We start from the raw sequence: 19,691 nt of genomic DNA, 5'->3' as shown, positions 1-19,691 counted from the left end.
GAAATCACTATTCCAGTGTTATCTGAGGGTCTTGCTGTTGCGTTCAGCTGGGCCAGCCCATTTGCTGTTTCAATGACCTCATGCAGAATATTTTTTTTTCCCTGAATGGAAGGAAATTATGTACCAACCAGTTTCCATAAAATTCATGTCGACTTCTTCCCCCCGTCCAGAATGAGGGAGAGCATCATCTACTTCTATGGTCTTGCGAGAAGACCGTTGAGAACAACTATTTAGTTTCAAAGCAGAATTAACACTTCTGGCTGCTACTTCTGCATCCGTCTTTATGCAATAAACCTTTTTTGTCTCACTTCTCCATTTTCTTATTTTTTTGTGTGTAGAATGGATTTGCTGTTGTTCGGCCTCCAGGTCACCACGCAGAAGAGAGCACACCCATGTAAGTATGCATATGTGCTTTATCAACTTGCCTTGGTCTTTTTCTCTTGTGCGATCTGCAGCTGGAAACTAGAAAGGTGGTTTGTTAGGTTATTATTTCAGAATGTCTGCTTACTGATAATGCAAGACAGTATTCTGTTCAAAGCTCCCAGTAATTCTCTGGAAGATCCTGCTTAGCGGTTTCGAGTTGGTATTTTCTAGCAAGATTCAGTGTTACAAACAAACAAAAAAAGCACTGATGTTTTTATTTGCTTTACTTTTGTGAATTGTTTTAAATTAAATGTTGATGGCTCATGCAATGTGAGGAAAGCAAGGATATGCAACTAATAGTAGTAATAGCAAACATAACTGTGTCCTGGGGTAACAACACTAAATTAGGAGAGTGTCAGAGCGGGAAGTCTTTGCAAAGCAAAAGCTGAAATCGGGCATCTTGCGCATGTTTAATATAACAGGGATTTTGCCATTGGGCTGTTTTGAAATCAGGGTGCTGTGCATAAATCATGTTGGCGTTGTACATCTGGCATAACGTAACGTGTGCTGCAGTTCTGTCTTGGGTGCCTCAGTGCTCACTGGTGGCAGGTGAGCACTTGCTGGAGAGTTCCCCTTGACCCAGCGTTTTGAGGCCTCTCTGAGACATCCGCTCCCTCCCAGCTGATGCATCGGAATGCTCCAGCCCAGGGGCCTTTCCCTTCTGTTCCTCCTCACCACATCCTCCCCTTGTCCCTATTAGCGCTGACTGTGAGCGGCATCTCATTGTGGCACATTTGGGCAAGGTTGAAATGTTCCGCATTTCCAAAGAGATCATGAGACACCTGCTGCTATTTTGTGTCTCTGCTAAACACACGTGCATCTTCCAGGGAGCAAAGAAGAGTGAAAGCAGAAGAAATTTCTTCCTACTGTGTAATATCTAGATGATAGATGCATTGGGACCAAGAAACTCTATAATTTAAACACCTTTTTCTCTCTTCTCCCCCCTCTCATCATCTCCAGGGGTTTCTGCTATTTTAACTCTGTGGCAATCGCAGCCAAGCTGCTCCAGCAAAGACTGAATGTTAGCAAAATCCTTATAGTGGACTGGGTGAGTAAATGCTGGTTCTTACCCCTCAGGCAAGCAGGTAGAAATTTTTCTGGATTTTTTTTTTGTGTTTTCCTTCTAAGATCAGCACTGATTTTGTAAGTCAGTGCAAAAAATGTTGCCTGTGATCTTCAAGCCAAATTTGGGGTTTTTTTAAGTTTGTTGAGTTTTTTTATTAAAGTGTTTTAATGAAAGAAATATTTCTTAAAGGATCCATAGTTTTCAGAATAAAATTGTGATCAATAAGTATTTGCTGTCTAAAATGAGCACATAACACAGTCTCAAGGATGGATAGCTGCAAGTCATTCTCTTTTGGGTATTTTTTCTAAATTTTTTGACCTTAACTGTTAAGATCCATCCCAGCTTTGTTTTCGAGATGTGAGGAGTGGTTACTGAGGGACAGGCTGTCTGGCACGGCTTGACCATCAGCCTGGATGGTCTCAGTGTCCTGCCTCTGGGCCAGCGCAGCCTCTGTGCGAGTGGGCAGGCAGTCAAAAACCATCTCTAAATTGGAACAGGACAGTGAAATATTCTGCAGACAACACAGTGAAGTTGAGAAAGAGCTTGTTTGGGGTTTTGCCATGGTGATGTATAGATTTGAAAATGTGCCTGATTGATTTTTTTTTTTTTTTTTTCCCTAGATTTTAAGAATGTATTTATGTGTCTGTGAAGGCATTTGTGTTGCTGGGTATCAGCCAAGAGTTTTGATTATATTGCTGCAAATCTCCCATGGGCTAGACCCACAAGTTAAAATGGATAAATTCGTCTTTTTGACCTATTGGATGGAGAACCTTTTCCTCACTTCCCACCAACTGTTTTTATGTCAGGAAGGGGCATTTTGAATACTCGTCCTGACTGAATTTCTGCACCAAGTTAGCAATACAGTAGGGGATCCACTTCGTGGGTTTCTGTTCTTTAACCTTGTTGGGTCCAGCACAACTTTGCTGGGAGCTTATATAAGTGGTCACCCCACAGACCAATTAAAGATGCAGATTTGGGGTAACTAACACAGTCTCTCCACCCCCCAAGATTGGATATAAATCCAGCTCTCTCCATCCAAGCAAACTAATTCCATCCTCAGTTTTGATTTATGCTTGGGACTGTGTTTATCCCCTCTATCCTGTTTGTTAAAGGAGTGTAACCTGAGGCCAGTTGTGCAAAGCAGGTTGCTCTCATTTACGATAAACTGCTTCAGCTAGGTCAGAGAAGTGCAGAAAATGAAGCACTAGAGCGAAGAAAACCCTTCCAAATCACAAGTTGATGGCTTTGTTCTGCATTTTTATTATGCTACTAACCTCCCTCATATAATGCAATCTCTTTCCCCGAAGGATGTTCACCATGGGAATGGTACTCAGCAAGCTTTCTACAATGATCCTAATGTTCTTTATATTTCACTACATCGCTATGATGATGGGAACTTCTTTCCAGGCAGTGGTGCTCCCGATGAGGTAAGAGCGTGGATCAGCATGGCATCCACCCCTGTCTGATACGGTGATTCATGTGTCCCTAAAATCTCGGGGAGTCTCTGCAAGGCAAGGGTTGGAGAGAAGCTCCTACGCTCACGCTTGTTAGTGCCCCTTTGGGAATGCATCGCCTGAGGCTTTGCATTTGATGCCTTCTCATCCAAGTCCTAACAGCCATGGACATTGTGTCCTGTGCCCACGAGCTGGCAGGAAAACACACACCTTGGCTAAGGAGCAGAAAATGAGTCAGTGCAGTCAGGGAGAACCTGTTCCAGAGGAGCCTCTTGCCAGGTGTCCCAGCACTCTGTGTACTTCTGAGAATTTCCCCCTTATAGGCATAGGTTGTTACTTAGATGCAAGAGGAACAGGTTCCCCATGGCCGTGTCATTGGTGCTTGGGTTTCCAGTCACAGCCCTGGAGTCCATCTGTCCATCTGCCTTCTTCCTGGCCCTGCCGAGGCATCGCTGCCCGTTACTGCTGCGTTCGCATCACGCAGCCCGGGCACTGGGAGTCAAGCACCAGCCACTGATGCTGCTGGAGCAAATCCACCAGTTCGTGGTGGTGTCCTTAGAAGCTGCAGCAGAAGGGTGAGGACCATGAAAGTGGGAACTTTCACTCCAAACCTTGGGTGGATGCTCTGTCACATCCTTCCTTAGGGCACCGACACGTTCCCTGCTCCTCCACGGCCATGTGGGTGAGCTCTGCCTGGCTGGTGGGCTGGGCAATTAGAATGCAGGTTACAAACGATCACTGTTTGTATTATACAATCAATAAAACCTTCGCTGTCCTGTAAGGTCCATTTGAGCTGTAGCTTTGACTTAAATTTGAATTTAAAATGGGTTGTGCCTAACGAATATTTGGTCATCATCCCTCATATGTGATTTATCAAAGGGAAATTATATGGAATACTTAGTTTTGTGTACTCTGAAGCACTTCAGATTACATCTGAAAACTCCTGGAGTTCTTACTCTGTCATTTTTACATTTTCCCTTCATCAAACATTGAGGTTGCCATTTTGATTTCTACAGAAACATAAGGTGATACTGCTTCTTTGTCCTGTTTGTGCATTACTATTGTAGTGAATAAACAGCAGCCTTTTGCATCAGGCTTAGTTTCTGCTTCAGGATACACAAAGGTCACAGGTATACTTTTTTCTGACCTTTTAATAATCTGCTAGTCTGGTTTATCTGATATTTTAAGGAAACACCAGACTATACCATCCACTCCATGTTTACCATTTATAGTAACTTTCGAATATGTCATTCCAGACCAAATAAAACAAAGAATACAAACAAATTCAGTTAGAGCCACAGATGGGTAAATAACCCACTGTGGAGGCATGAACCCCCCCTGTTTTTCTACCAGTAGTATTTGCACCAATACAAGAAAAAATGTGAAAGAAAAGTCCCGCAGCTTTATCTAGCCTGAATTATCTGTCTGTGGATAGTATAACACATTAGTTTTCGATATTTTTTTTGCTTCTTGGAAACCCCTGGTTTATTTTTCATTTTTCCCCCTTCCCAGCTATTTGCAGTCAGTGCAAATGGGGATGTCTGCAGTACATGCAAGGATAGGGATGTACTTACATTTACCACCCACATGTCCCTCAAGCAGCTGAAATCTCTTCTCTGTGGATCATATTTTTCCCCAGCAGAGGGGGAGCTTGCTCTGATTAAAACTGTGGATCTTTTCCCCCAGTTGCAACTGTGATGAAGTATCAAATATGCTTCTGAATAAAGCTAAAAACAGATTAAATTAAGGAAAGGAGGAGCTTTATTTTCAGTCTTGTCTTGGGGACTGAATCCCTATAGAGAGTAATTAACCTAGCTACCAGCAAGGTATTGTAGCAAAATCCATGTTCAACTGGAAGAATAGCAAGACGGCAGAGATGTGTTGCCAGAGTTCATTGTTTCCATATGTGTAATTGAAAGTACCATCTCCCTTTTGCAGGTTGGCACAGGAGCAGGAGTTGGTTTCAATGTTAACATGGCCTTTACCGGTGGCCTTGATCCACCGATGGGAGACACAGAATATTTAACTGCTTTCAGGTAATATTGAAGTTTTCCTCTTTCAAACAAATTTTTCAGCTAAACTGAGTTTCTTTTTCCTCATACAGTCCTCCTTAATCTTGAGTTTCTCTCTTGCTAAGTTTAGAAATACGAGATTTACATGTAGTTGCAGTTACTTTTTGAGTACCATAATAAAAATAAAGCTGAATTAAGTAAAGAGGGTATTACTGGGCATAAGAAGTGTGCCTGGGACATTAGGAGATTGACATACTACTCAGCACGGATTGATGGATGAATGTGAAATGTCTGCTGATATTAACAAGCTCTTCTGGTTTTGGCTAAAAATCTTCTTGCCTCTTTGGGGTGAGTATTTCTATGAGTAAACCCACTTGGGTAGGGAGGAGAACCCAGAAAGACTTTTAAGAAGTCATCATGAGTTGAAATTTGGAAACGCAGCTGTCCCAAGGCTTGAGACGTCATTACTGTGCTGCAGGTGATGGTGCTTGACTTTTGAACAGGTTGGCTGTGCAGTCCCTCCCTTGCAAGAGCTCAGCTCACTCCCAGGTGTACCTAGCAAAGCGACGTGGGCTTGTTTTGATAAGCTTCAGATTTTATTGGTTTTCACCCAAGATATCAAATACTCCTGTTCCAAGCAACTGGAAATTGAACCAACTGTTCGTGCTTTTCTTACTGGGTTCTGGTTTCTCCCCAGAAGCAGCATGTTGTGTGTTATGAATAAAAATACAACCTTCTCTTAAATATGTGTTAGCCATCACTCACTGTCAGTGTGAATGAAGGCAAGCAGAGCTGTGGAGTTGAATGTGTTGCTGGAATAACCTCCTTGAGTAGCAGGAACAGTAAATATAAACCACTGTAACAGTAAATATAAACCACTGTGCTGGGTTATATAAGCATATTCAAGCATGCTCAAAAAATCTGATATCATTTGAGTCTCCAAATGGAGCAGGTAATGAAGCCGCTTGTCTGTGTCCTGCTTGTCTTATTGCCCTGCTCACAGAAGCATGACACCTGGAGATCGCAGGGAGGTATCTGGAAGGAATCATTGGTTTTACCTTCATTTTCCTCCTTGTATCAGCATTATCAGAAGAGGTGCATGAAGCTAAACACATGTTAGCTGATTTGCAATCATGCACACCCAGGTTGTGGTGTCTGCATGCAGTGTCACTGTGGGAGCCCTGCAACAGTGTGGGTTGAACATCGCACCCCTCCGAGCAGCTAATGGGCAAAATACCCCAAGAGGGTTATGGTACATCATTGGCATTTTGGGGACTTGCTGCAAGCCTGGAGTGATGCATTTGCCTCCCAGAGCTGCAGAAAACGGGAAAAAGAGGTATTAAAGTTAACTATGGAAGCAACAGAAGAGCAAGGTGAAAAGAAGGCAGACCTCTGTGTAGAGGAGGACTTTAAGTAATGCAGTAGTGAATAGAGACCAGTGGGAGACCACACTTTACTTTATGATATTCTTTCCAGGAGAACAAATGGAATTCTCTGACCTGCTGGACGTATAGGCTTCATTTTTCTTAAAAACTGTGCTGTTCCACCCCCTGCCTCCCCCATGCTGTGGGTCCATCCTCCCCAACTGGCACCTTTTTTAACAGTTCCTGGTTGAAGTGGTTTTTTGTCCTCAAACCAGATCCCGTGCACTTCTGGCGACCACCCCACATAAATTCAGGAAGACACACACTTGCTAAAACACAGGACATGAATTTCTGGCGACAGGCAGATGGAATATCACCTTCATGGAACAGCATTAAACCTGGGAGCATTATTTTCTGTTCTTCCCTGTGCACGTATTTGTATTCCGTTATACTGAGCAAAAAGAGCTTTTACTCTTCAGCCTGCCGTTAAAAAGCCTTCCAAGAATGTATACAATTTAAAATAACATCTAGTCAAATAACTGTCATTTGTCTTGATGTTTTATTCCTGTTACAGGAAAGCAGCACTTTCCTCCAAAGTGGAAGTCTGTTTATCCCAGCAGTCAACAAGACTGATCTCTTCATTATAAAGAGAACCTGTGGCTCGCGATTGAGTGACATACTTGCTATTAAATATTAATTGACTTTCAAGGCTCCTGGAAAATTGCTCAGTCTGCACAGTAGGGCCTTTGCCAGCCGTTGCTTAATAGGCGCTGGGGTCTTTTTGCCCAGAGACTGCAGCTATTTGGGGAAGATATTTTGGAGCAAGTCACAGCCATTATTTTGACGGAGTTTTGGGACATTGTGACTCATCCTCCTAGGTAGCACCTCCCGTAGCCTGCCCCATGTGCACACCTTCAGTCAATAAGTTAAATTGGAAGCCTTTTTTAATCTCGTGCCAAGTTTGGTCATGATAATACATTATCAAGTGACCTTTTTGAATCTTAACCAGCTTCTTTGAAAAACATTTTTTTTCCCCCTGAATCCTTCTATTGATTTTAATGTAAAATAATGCTTTGAAGTTTGCAATTTATAGTCCCCTGAGAGTTAGAAAGTGAAGGGAATGGGTCATATATCCTTTTTTTTTTTTTCCCTTCTTTTCTTGTGTTAGTCCCTTGAGACAATGCATGCCTTCAAGGCAGCACCTTGTTATTCCACCCCATCGAATGCCACGTTGCATTTGCTGGGGATCAAACCTAAGATGAAGAAAAGATAAGAAAATTGGCCATAATGAACTCCAGAAGCAGCAGGCATTTTCACCATGAACTTGGAAACTCACAGTGGAGAACGGAGCTTTAATTCAAACCAGTCCAAATGCCAAACTGTGAGGCTTTGAAGTCTGTAGAGGAATCAGTGGAAATCCTTTGAGCTAGGCAAAGATACTGATATACTTTTCCTTCTTTTTTTTTTTTTTCTTTTTTCCCTTTTTCAAGCCTTAACTCTTGACATGCTTGTCTCCTTTTAGGGAACAAAACCCTCTTTCCACATAAAATGAGCGGAAGAAAAATAAGCAACATTCTTTAGATTTTTTTTGTTTTATTTCAGGATGAGCGGGTGTATGGATTTGATAAAAGCATGTGCTCTAATGAAATAATAGCTGAGATAATTGTCCTCATAAATTAGCCTTCTGATGAGTGAATAAATAAATCCCAATGAAACCTGTCATCCCCGCACTGAAAACTTATTTCAGTGTCGTTTTACTCTTCCCGACGAAAGGTCGGTAACTCGCATCAATGAGTTTTCTACTGAGAATTTCTTCTCCGAACCTTTGGCTTCCCCTTATTTGCCGTAGAGCCATGACAGCCTGACCTCTTGGTGTTTGTTAATACCACCGAGCCCTTTCAAAAGTGAGAACAAGAGTTAAAAATGCAAAGCGGAGAGCAGCTCTTTGTCGCTTATTGTCTTCATAACCAAGGGCTGAAATCACCGGCTGCCCCGTCTCAAGGTTGGGGTGATATCATGATTGCTGTAAATTCTTTCTTTCTTGAGGGGGTGAGCAGGGTGGAGTCACCCTGGTCGCTAATAAGATGTGCAGAAGGGATTTGGGGAGGTTGCTGCGAGCTTTGGCATTCGTCCACCCCATCGTAGCGGCGGCTCTGCCTGCCCGAGACAGCCTGACATTGTAATTTAGCTGACCGATCGCTGGGCAAAGGTCCCACGCCTGAACTCACCGCCAAAGTATGTGGGCAACACAGATTTCACAGATTAGGCAGAAATGAGTTAAACTCGAACGTGAAAAATGCGGGGCATATGATTTTAAAAGGCCTTAACTCATCAAAACATTATTGGTATTTATCGCTGTTATTCCGTAGTTATAGAAACAAACGGTTGTAAAATTTGGGTTTGGTTGTTTGGTTTGCTTTGGGTTTTTGGGGGGATTTTTCGTTTTGTTTGGTTTTTTTTTTTTTTTTCCCCTCTGGTGGTGTGGGTTTTTTTCCTTGTTTTGTTTTGTTTGATTGGGGTTTTTTGTTTGTTATTTTCGTTGTTGTTTTTTTATTTGTCAGGGTCTGTTGTTCCCTAACTTGTTACACAAGCAGAGATCTTGTTTGGTTCTATAAATCATCATGATGTTTTCAAAACCATAGTGCACAAACCCAGCTAAGAGACCTGCATAAAAAGCCACTAAGACAGTGGCTAATTCCTTATTACACAGGAACAATTACTTAGTGAAATTAGAGTGTATTATCCACAGGAGTTTTCCCCTGAATTTACTGTAAGAAAGTTTCCCTGATGATTTTAGCAGTTGTGTTGTCTCGTGCAAGTTTTTTTCCCCTACCCTGAGGTCTCCTGCACAATTGTAATTCCATATAGAGCTTGATTCCATGTTAGTTTTATTTTCATTTAAAACACCTAACCCAGAAACAAAAGCCAGGGCTGTATTTGAACAATCCCTCCTGCATTTCTCGGAAAGCATTAAATGAGTTTAGGAGGCAATTTTAGGGGGGATTTTGTTTGTTCCTTCGATCTGTATCAGGAGTGAGTAAGAGGGAGGTGGGGGGAAGATGATGATGCTTCGCCTGAAACGGTTGTTTCTGTATTATAGATTTCATGCTCTCCCGACACTGATTTCGTCCCCAAACTCGTAATTCCTTTTGATGTAGTAAATGACCATGGAGATGGCTGCTTGGAGGAATAAAGACCCAAGTCTTCAGGAGACTGATTAGTCCTAGGAGCAGCAGATAACATTTTGGTTTATATATATATATATGTATATATAAGGCCGACAGTGGGAAAGAGTCTCTGAAAAAGGTCCTCAACCTTTTAAGTTTCACCAATTTCTTCACTTCAATTGAGTATTTAAAGAAAATTCTCTGTAGGATTATTTGATCTGCCTGTTATATATCAGCCATTTAATTGGTGCATTGGCTAGTAACACACTAAAAATTATTCAGTCTTCTGGAATATAGATATAAAATTGTATTTTTTTTTTCTCCCCCAAATGATTGCAGAACATGATCACTAATTTTTACTCTTTGCAGCCATCGGTGTTGACTAATGCATATCTCTTCAGCTTAGCTGTACTCTCATGGTGAAATGAAAGGATTTACTTTGTTTTAAGCAAGAAAAACAACCCTCTGAAATTTAGGAATATTGAAGGTAGCCCTTCTATTTTAAAAAATTCTGCATGACTTGCATGAATATTCAGTCATACAAAGCTTTTCATTCCCTGGTGAAAAACTCTACAGCCACTTTATCCATTAGTTAAAAGACCCAGTTCCAGACAAAACTACTCACCTTCTTGATAGTAATTTTAATTTATGGCTTTTTTTTCAGTGCTATCACCAGGGCAAAGCCATAGGATTGTCTGCAGTTTAATTGTTGCTTTCTCTTGGGGACTTAGCATTACTGTGATGGATATGAGTGAAGAAGCTGTTTTCATCTGTGCACAAGAAAAATCAAAAAATAAAAGATTGGGTTAGATGTGTCTGAAACGCTGCCCAGAGGTGAAGTCCAGAAACATAGTTTGAAAGTGTTTTGTTTGCTTGAGTCTGAAATATTCACATGCGTTGGGTTTTTATGGTGTTCTTTTGGTTTGGGGGGTTTTTTTACAATTAAAAAGGAAAAAATGAGGGAGTACCGAGAGGCAGGAGGGGTTTGGCCCTTCTTCATCAGGTTTTATGGCCAAAGATACAGCTGCTTACGTACGTGGTGAGCATCAAATAGAGCCGGGACGGCAGCGTTGGGGTGCTGGTGCAATACTGAGATTAAGAGAGGGAGGCAGAAGAAAGAGCAGCCCAGGAGTGTTTGCGTAGGAGTCCCAGGTGAAGGAACGGGTTCAAGTCTGGATTTGGGAGTGTTCCTGAGTTTGGATGGGTTCGTGGTGGTTGAGGTGCTAAATACACCATTAGCTTATTTCTTCCAACAAAAATTCACTGTGCAGACAGACCACCACTAGCGATTGCTCAGAAATGAAGATGCTTGCAGGGGTAACCAGTTGTGGCCATGTGGTCACCTTGTCCTGCACCAGAGAAAGCTCTGGACATCCTCAAAACAGCTTATTCTGACTATTGTCAAGTACTGATTGATTTACTTTTAAACAGCGACTGCTGCTTTTTCTCTTCTGGAATTTATACAGGCAGGGATCAAAGTTAACTCGATGTTGGCTCTGCTGCTGGAGGATGTCTTCAAACTGTTGTCACCACGCGGGGACCTTCAGCTGAGCATCACCAGCACCATCACCAACTGTCCCTGCCCCTCGGGTGTGTTTGTGCTTGGGCATCAGCTGGATGAGCCCAGCTGACAAAACGTCACCAGTTCAGGGTTGCTCGGTGCTGACAGACCGTGCACACAGCACGGGGGTGCAGGGTTGGGCTTGATCTGCGAACTGGCTTGTGGTGACCCCACGCATCAGTTTGAGGTTCTAGGAGCTCCCATGGTATCATGACTTTTGGAGGGGGTGGGGAAAAAGCAAACCTGATGACTTTAGCAGTTTTCCTTTGGTTAGAAATTGAAGAGCTCAGCAGGACTTCAAAGCTCAGGAAAAAAAAAACCACAACTCTACCACGTGCACTTGCTTCGAAACTGCTGCTTTAGTCCTTTGTGAAAAGAGTTGGTTTCTACTTAAAACGTCTGTGGGTTTCACCAAACAGATTTTGTCAACTGTAAAGTCATCAGCAGAAACGACGCTGTTTTGTCTTTCTTATGTAAACGTCTCCCTGAGGACAAAATGTGTGGAACAATCACGTCATTTGGGAAAAAAACTAAAATTCCTCCTTCAGATTTTGTAAGAATTAAGAGAAAATAAGGTCCTTTTTGCATAGGTTTCTGTGTCTGTGTGCACTGAGAGTGGCAGGCAGGAAGACTGCAGGAGAATGTTAGGCTACTGCAGCAATTAGCTGTCAAAAAATTAAAGCTAGGTGGCTTTTATTTTGGGCTGCATGTTGTTTGAGTTCCTTGACCAGACCTGCAATGTGCCCAGTGTCCCTGCCTGTCTGCTCGATGGTGGCGATGGAAACTACTTGATGAGTTTGACCAATACTGGAAGTATCTCATTGCGTGGTAGAGGTTAACGCTCCATTAAAAATAATCTGCAGAGGGCAAAATGGCGTGAGATCGGTGTCATGGCTAATACAGGTTGCTAATACAGGATGTCTTGTGGCTGTTTAGCATCGTTGTAGCTAGAGAAGTGGATTTTTATGAGTGTCTTGATAGCACTTGAGCAATCTCAGCACTAAACAGACCTTTCTGGGCTCTTTCTGTTTTTCAGAGCATCACATAACAACATTGCTCAACAAAAGTGAAGTTCTCACATATGCAGAGATATTCACAGATTCATGCTTTGGTATATGAACAACTTCAATTCATGCTTTAGAAAGTTAACCCTACCAGTAGCTGTTCTTAGGATGGGGAAATGGGGAATACTGTTGTCTTCAGTATCAGCAAGGGACAGCATTGGTCAGGCTGCCCTGGGGATACATCCAAGATTCAGTGTGTACGTTTATTATGGAAAAAAAAAAGAACATATTTTGGAAAATACTGCTTTAGATAAAAGCCGACCGTGTGTGCACATCCTTGCTTTTCCAGCATTTCCTGCAGTTATCAGAGCCCAATGGAAAACTTCAAAACAAGTTTCAAGCCCATGTCTGTGAGTACCCCAGGGTGAGCTGCAGGCATGAGAAGGTGTTCATAGTAGACCGAAGAGAGAAAACAGAGAGAAAATCATTTTGCTGAGAAACCACAGAGATTGACCTCTTATTTCATTTAAACACTAGCCTTAACAGACAGCAGTTCATGGATACTAAGCAGTCCAGTCCAATTTTTTAGCAAAAAAAGAGCCAGAGGGCGGGGAACCAGAGTTTGCAGGGGCATATTTGGGTGGGATATTTACATATTAAAGCTTTTTGCCCCATGTAATATCCCCAGCCTTTCATTGTGGTAAATGATAAGTGCAGCAGGGAAAAACTAAATGGCTTTGCAGATGCTACAAAGGCTAACAGAGATAGTTAGAAGGAGCAAAAGGAGACAAGTGCCACAAACCAAGGTCACCATCAGGTTTCCCATGTGGTTTTGCAGCCTGCGCCAGATGTTGCCCTCTTATTTTCTTATCCCCTCAGTGTCCTGTATGTAAAGCAAGACATGATCACAAATGGAAAACGCAGCTTATGGCAAGTTGTTTCCTTGATCAAAACTTGAGGCTGGTGATGGAGGAATTGATAAACGTTATTGGAAAAAATAACGTGAGATTGACTTTAAAACTGTGCTGCGTGGCGGTGCAGGGTGTTCTGCCAGACTTGTAAGAAAATAGGAGATGGGCTTCGCTACCGTGGAATAATAGTACAAGGTTTTATAACAGGTTTGTGCAAGATGGTTCAAACGTTCCTGCGTTTGTTCAAGAGCCAGAGTAACATGTCTGCCATTGTTAAATTTTCGTTGCAGAACGGTAGTAATGCCCATTGCCAACGAATTTGCCCCAGATGTTGTGCTGGTGTCATCTGGTTTTGATGCGGTGGAAGGCCATCCCACACCTCTCGGAGGATATAATCTATCAGCAAAATGTAAGTTGTGGATTTACAAGAGCAATGATCAGAAACCGATGTAAATTGCTGCTGTCCTAGGGACTAAAGTACAGGTTTTGCCTTTTGGTGTCTGTCTTCAAATCTTTCATTTCAATGGCAAACTTCTCAAACTTTTTGTGGGTGTTTTCATGTGTTTTGTCCTTGCACTTGTAAATATTTGGGTCTGGCTGAAGCCTTCATTGTCTTGAAGCATTGGAGATTTCATTTTCAAGTGCAAGAGTAAATTATTTAAGGAAATAAAGTCCTTTGTAGTCACTTCTCTGGGCAAGACAGCTGCTGTATTAGAGTGTTATGCATTTTTAATGCAAAATTGCAGAAAGAGACAATGTCAGCTGTAAACACTGTACCCTGCTATTAATACTAGAAGTTGTCCCGTTTTTCTTCCAGGATACCTTACTAAAAATTTGAGCTGAATATTTTTGTTCTCCATCTTTGAAGCAATTATAGAGGCCCACAAAAACATCCCTTTTGCTTTGGATCCATGATGTTTTGCATTGCGCTGGAGATACACTGAAGTTATTTCCCCTCCTTGGTTATGCTGGGTTTATCTGGCTGTGTTTCATTCAAGTCAGTTGAGAAGCCAGTTTTTCTTGCCGAAAGGACTTTTTTTCTTGTTTTATTTTTAAGAGTTTGCTTCAGCCAGGAAACTTATTCTCTACAGTGAACTTCAGTACCTCGTAAGGTAGCTAAACCTATAAACTTTATATAAGAATAAAGTGAAATAGATTTACAAGACACAAGTTATTTAAGATATCCAGAAACACTTTGTAGTGAGAAGGTCTTGTTTACCTGCTTGTTGAATTTCCTATGTTCTGCTAATCTCACAAAACAATTATGGAATCAGCCGTGAATCTTTTTATCTGACTGTTAATTTGCCAGTTTGCAAAGGCGCTCGTGAAAAACCAAGAGCAGGGAGCGTGGATGGAGGGTTGAAATGTTTTTTTCAGAGGGGGGAGGTTGCTTTGAGGACACGTTTTTTAAATCCTCGCAGCTTGGTTCTGTTTTGTTTAAAGGGTAGAAACGTATTGTGTGTCATATGATCAAAGTCCCGGGTGCCCCAGGAATTTTTATAGCATATTATATACGGGAAGAAACGTCTGTTAAGAACTAGATGTCAGATATCTCTGGGGCACTGAGATGCTGCTATCGCAACTGAAAGCACCGGCAGCAATTTTACTGATTTCCCCTCCTCCCTCCCCCGTGACTGCTCTGACTTTGCATCTCACAAAGCAGGGCAAAAGCCGCCTTCTTCCACCCCTTTTTTTCCTCCTTCCAAAGGAGATATTCACTGCTAGATTTAATTCGGGGTGCAGAGGGGCGGCTGGGAAGACGGTGGGGCCTCTCACCTGGAATAAACTCCAGCAAAGCGCTCCTGGGGAAAATCCGGCTCCGTCCCGCAGTGCACGGGGGGAACCGCGGCTGGGATTCTGCAGCGAGCGCATTAAAACCCAGCCTGGCTTATATTATGCGTTGAGTCCTTTCAGATCCCTTGTGGTTTTTTAATATGATGTAATTCCTCTCTATAATTCTTTGATCCTTTGCCAGGAGCCTGATTCCAGCCGCAACCTTTGCCCTTCTCCTGCATTTCCTCTTCTCCCTCGTTACAGGTTTCGGGTACCTGACGAAGCAGCTGATGGGCCTGGCCGGGGGTCGCGTTGTCCTGGCCCTGGAAGGAGGCCACGACCTGACAGCCATTTGTGATGCCTCGGAAGCGTGTGTTTCTGCTTTGTTGGGCAACGAGGTACAGAGACGGGCAGTACCGGGGGCCGCCACCTCCTTCCCCTCTTGAATTTGGGCATCTCATCCTCCGAAACAGTCAATTTGACAAATTTTTGTCATCGTTTTGGGTCTTTTTGACACACGTTGATTTAAAGAGTACATGTATAATTTGTTTAAAAACTACCCGTGTTGACAGTCCACATAGCGAAGAATTGAATTTGGATTTATTCTTTATGTGAATAGCTTGCTTTGTGCTCTTTGGAAAACAACCAATTAGTTTAGTTTTCTTTTCTGAAGCCTTCTCTTTGCAGACCCCTCTCCGGTACTACAACCTGTACCAGTTGTGCACTGGGCAGCTTGCTTGACATTTTCTTCAGTTGTATTTTTTTCCCTTGACATTATATTTTGTATGTTTTGCAAATCGCTGTGTTGGAAAAGCCTCAGATGTGTCACAGAAGTTGGCCAGAAAGGCCAGAGTATGTGATTGCAAGATAAGAGCAAGACAGACAACTACATGAAAGAAATCTAGTTTTTGGTTTCTGGGGAGGTCAGGGTACTTTCCTATAGAGGCAGATACTTCAGCTTTTCTGCCTGCTTTTTTTCCTTCTCACTTTTACTCTCAGAGAGATTAAGGAAGAAATTATTCCGATTCCCTGTGCCCATTCTCCTTGATGCGGCAACTGCTGTAGCTGGCACCGAGTGAGCAGCTCATGCCTACTTTTCTTCCAGTGTGGTTGATATTTGTAAGTTCAGTGGTGGCATTTGACATGTCTTTGGGCTCAGGGAGTTCAGGATCGTGTACTGCAGAAATATGGCATCAAGGAAATACAGAAATCAATCATTGGCAGCGAAATCCCAGACTGGGGCTCTTGTGCATCTGCTGTGTGTATACCTTTTCATACTCTTGTGTTCAAGAAGCATATTTCTGTATATTTTGTGGGCTTTTGAGGGTCAGCAACTGTACAGTTTGGGTCAACCCTCCCTCCTTCTGGTTCATTCCTCCTTTTTGGACACCTGTTCTCCACATGGATGATGACCACAGTCCAAGTGGTTGAGTCTTGGACGGGCACAGCAGACTGAAGTGCCTTGCATCCACTTTCCACCTCGCTCAGCTCACAGCCCTGGGCACAGTCCCTGCTCAGTATCCGCTGCAGGTGTCCTGGTATAGCAGGGGCTCTGGGGCTGTTCAAAAAAAAAACATTGAGGGCTGATAACACAAATCCATCAGCATTGAAGCAGTGGATTTTTTATTGCAGCACCCGTCTTTAAGCTGACAGCTGATGGCACTGTTGTCACCACAAACAACCTTTGGGTGCAGCCGGCTCTGATGGCAGGATGACTTTGAAGGGGAGACAGAAGAAATGATGGTGAAGGATGTCACTCTTCTGGCTTAACGCGCTCCTGCGATGCAGGCAGGTGGCCGCAATGCGGTGTGAGGATTTGCGTGCAGTAAATAAGCACCTGATCCAAGCCATGGGTGTGTTTATAAGTACAGGGCTTTAGGGAGATCCCAGCACTCGCAATAGCTTGGATGTTTTCAAATGACTGTTTTCGTTTAGCAGAGTGAATATTGTTCCTTAAAGGTAAAAAAATCTTTTTTTTTTTTTTAATGTCTGAGTCAGGACAGCTATAAAATACTTAAAGATGGCCCTATTCTCACTTTTCCTAGGTGGGCTATAAGACTGCGCAGAAATCATGATAATGTTCTCTGACTTGCACATCAAAAAGCAGGAAACGCTAGTTTTATCAAGGTCTTTCATAAAACCTTTTTAATGCAAGGAAGTCGGAGGGAACTGCTGTTGCTTTGTCCCGCGGCGCTTTGATGAGGTTTGATATACAGCGTGTCAGGCGATTTCGCATGCGTGCACATGGACGGGCAGCTGCGGCCGGCGACGGGCTGCGCAGAGGTTTGCTGGCTGGAGGGCGGTGGCGGAGTTATGCGGGGAAAACAGTAGGAAATGAGGGGAGCAGTGCCAGTCCCCAAAGCGTCTGCGTTCGCTGACAGAGATCAAAACTCCCGCTTTGCAAAAAAAGCGTTGCACGAAGGCAAGAGCCGCCTTGTTCCCAACTGTCCAGGAAATTAAAACGGAGCTTTAGCTTTGCAGCGGGTTATTTTAATGTGAAGTGAGTTAGCACCGGGCAAGGTTGCTTGAAATTGTACATACGTTGCTTTAGTTACGAATTTAGTTGTGCAGAGCTTCAGTTGGAAAATCAAAGTCGAGCATGATGCAGGGAAGGTCTGTTGATGGTTCAGACCAGTAAGAAGGTGATAATAAACCGTTGCTTTAAAACCTTTTCTTAGTCCCCAGGGGTATTTCCTTCCTTTTCCAGAAGATCAGTGGGTGACGCTGTTGTCTGTGAGTGTTATTTCGGGAGGAGGAGTGTGCAATAGAAACAGTTTGTCTGTGAAGTAGTACACGTGTGACCAGGCTGTCTGGTGTTTCGTGCTTTATATCAATATCAACTAAGAGGCATTAGAAAGCTCTTAAAAATTTGTCCAGGAGTTGCTTTCGCCTTTACTTAATGTCATAGAGAAGCCAGTTTGAGCCAGAATTCTTTTTCGAATGGGGAATTTGTGAAAAGTACAATCCATAATTATTGAATCTGGAATGCAGCAGTTTTGAGTCCTGATGAAGGACCTATCAAATGGCTGCCATGTGGTTGCAAGAGCAGATCTCTTGGCTGGAGCTTCTCTTGGCATTGAACAACAGAAGTTGCACTTAAACTTTGCCATAGATTTTTTTTTCTGTGAAACTGTGGCTGCTTCTTTGCTGGGGAATATCTCTGGATGAGCCTTGATTAGCATTTTCAGACACAGTTAACAGCTCTGGACATCTCTTGTTTTGGATACCTGACTATCTTAAGGTCTTCACTGGCTCTTCAAAAAAAAAAAACCACACAAACTAACAGTAACTGTGGATTCGTTTTGAGTCCAAGTTTCTTGCCCAGTGGGAATCAAATCAAGCATCATAGCTACCACAATAAAAGGTTTAATAACTTCATAAAGGGCAAGGGGACAGTTTTAGCTTTTAAGAGGACAGTCTTCTCAATGTGAGAGAAGTAACCCAATTGAAGAAGCTGTTCCCCTGTTCTTGGGAGGAAAACACCTCCTAGAAAATAAGAGGAAACACCATTAAGCAAGGAGAGGGCATTTGTCTTGCTCTCCCCATTTTTTCATTCAGCTTTTCCCCTGCCCTGGCTGCTGGAGCAGTTTTAAATCTCTAAAAATAAATGGGAAAAGCGATATCCTTCGTTGCTGAAGGGAGAGCTGGAGTTACTGTCTGTTGATCACCATAGGTGCATCTGTCCATGCCAGCGCAAAGGTGAACTGGATCCCCTGGTAGTTTTGCAAACCGAAGGGCAACTCTCTCCTGGGTGGTGGGAGAACTTGCATCTGAAAACAAGCCTTATGTGCACTTAGTTTGGGCGTTAGTTTTCTGTATAGCAAGCCTCAAGTCGGCAGAGGGCTGTGGAACAATTTTATTTCTTTATTTAAAGCAGCTGTGCTGATCAAAGCGTGGTCTCAGCGGTGTGTGCTACCGCTGATAGAGGAGTGTGCTCCTTGACTGATACCGCTGGATCTCCGGGAGCTTTAACGGAGACGTAGATCTGGTGGCAAAACCACCTTCTTGCTGACCCAAGGAATCACCTCCTTATTTCACACCCACGGGCTGGAGTAGCCTGTGCTGGCAGCAGTGTGGGTTTGACGGTGGGAACTGCGTCCAAACAAGCACTTGGCCATTACAGTCCTGCAAGGCAACTCCATCAGCATCACGCTGCTCATACCAGTTTCATAGGCAGGATTTTGCAGGTAGATCCACGCCACAGAGCTTTTTTCCAGTGTTACTGGAGATGGACTTAGAGGAATAACTGGAGAAGGACTTTCTAGCAAAACCAAGTCCCAAGTTCCTTGTTAACTGTTACTAGTTCTTTGGTATTTTATTGCTCTTAACAGCTGGTAACAAAGGCAGCGCTACCATTGTGAGGGTAGAATGTGTGTTAGAGCAAAACAGAAATCATCAATGTGCCATTTGCATTTACAGCATAAAAGCAGCCAAGCCGAGAAAGACACCTGCTTGTTATGTGCATTTATATTGAACATTTCTGGGGGAGGCTTTCTTGTGTCATTTTTCTCACTCAAAGGCTCAATTCCAGCAGCGTGCTCTTGCTGTCACCTTTTTGCATAAAGAGCAAAGGAAAGAAGCCAGCATCAAAAAGCCTAAATTTTAATACCCAATTATGAGCCTTACTGGTAACCTCCAGGCAATTTTTATTTTTTAAGATTAGCTGACAGATCAAATGCTGCTCTGCCCTGGCAAGACTAGCCCAGCAGCTGGTGACAAGCATGGATGGTGACTGAAGTTATAGTCATGCTGAGTGTGGCTTTACAGCAGTGTTTTGCTGTTTCTCTGTACCAGAATTAGGCTGCTTGCTCTTTGGGTACAGATTTTTTCAGTTAAGACTTAATAAATACACTGGATTAGGTATTTAGAAGAATTAAAAAGCTACGCCTTTCATTTCTTTAGAGCAAAACCAGAAGTGTGGCTGTTACCATATTTTTAAGTACTTTTTATTCACAC

At 42.9% G+C, this 19,691-nt stretch overlaps 1 protein-coding gene across 16 annotated transcripts in view; it reads left to right on the top strand.

Moving 5' to 3' along the window:
• Positions 1-19,691, top strand: part of HDAC4 (histone deacetylase 4) — a 230,119-nt gene that overhangs the window by 203,071 nt on the left and 7,357 nt on the right. For all 16 annotated transcript variants that reach the window (XM_065840566.2, XM_065840567.2, XM_065840568.2 and 13 more), the window contains 6 exons: positions 339-394; positions 1,384-1,471; positions 2,797-2,916; positions 4,882-4,979; positions 13,253-13,371; positions 15,000-15,133. In XM_065840566.2, the coding sequence (XP_065696638.1) occupies positions 339-394; positions 1,384-1,471; positions 2,797-2,916; positions 4,882-4,979; positions 13,253-13,371; positions 15,000-15,133 (615 nt within the window). The remainder of the gene's footprint in view (positions 1-338; positions 395-1,383; positions 1,472-2,796; positions 2,917-4,881; positions 4,980-13,252; positions 13,372-14,999; positions 15,134-19,691) is intronic.

Source organism: Patagioenas fasciata, chromosome 7 (assembly GCF_037038585.1).
Source record: "Patagioenas fasciata isolate bPatFas1 chromosome 7, bPatFas1.hap1, whole genome shotgun sequence".
Classification (NCBI taxonomy): domain Eukaryota; kingdom Metazoa; phylum Chordata; class Aves; order Columbiformes; family Columbidae; genus Patagioenas; species Patagioenas fasciata.
Note: the sequence above shows the minus strand (reverse complement) of the source record. Positions and strands in the feature narration are given on the sequence as shown.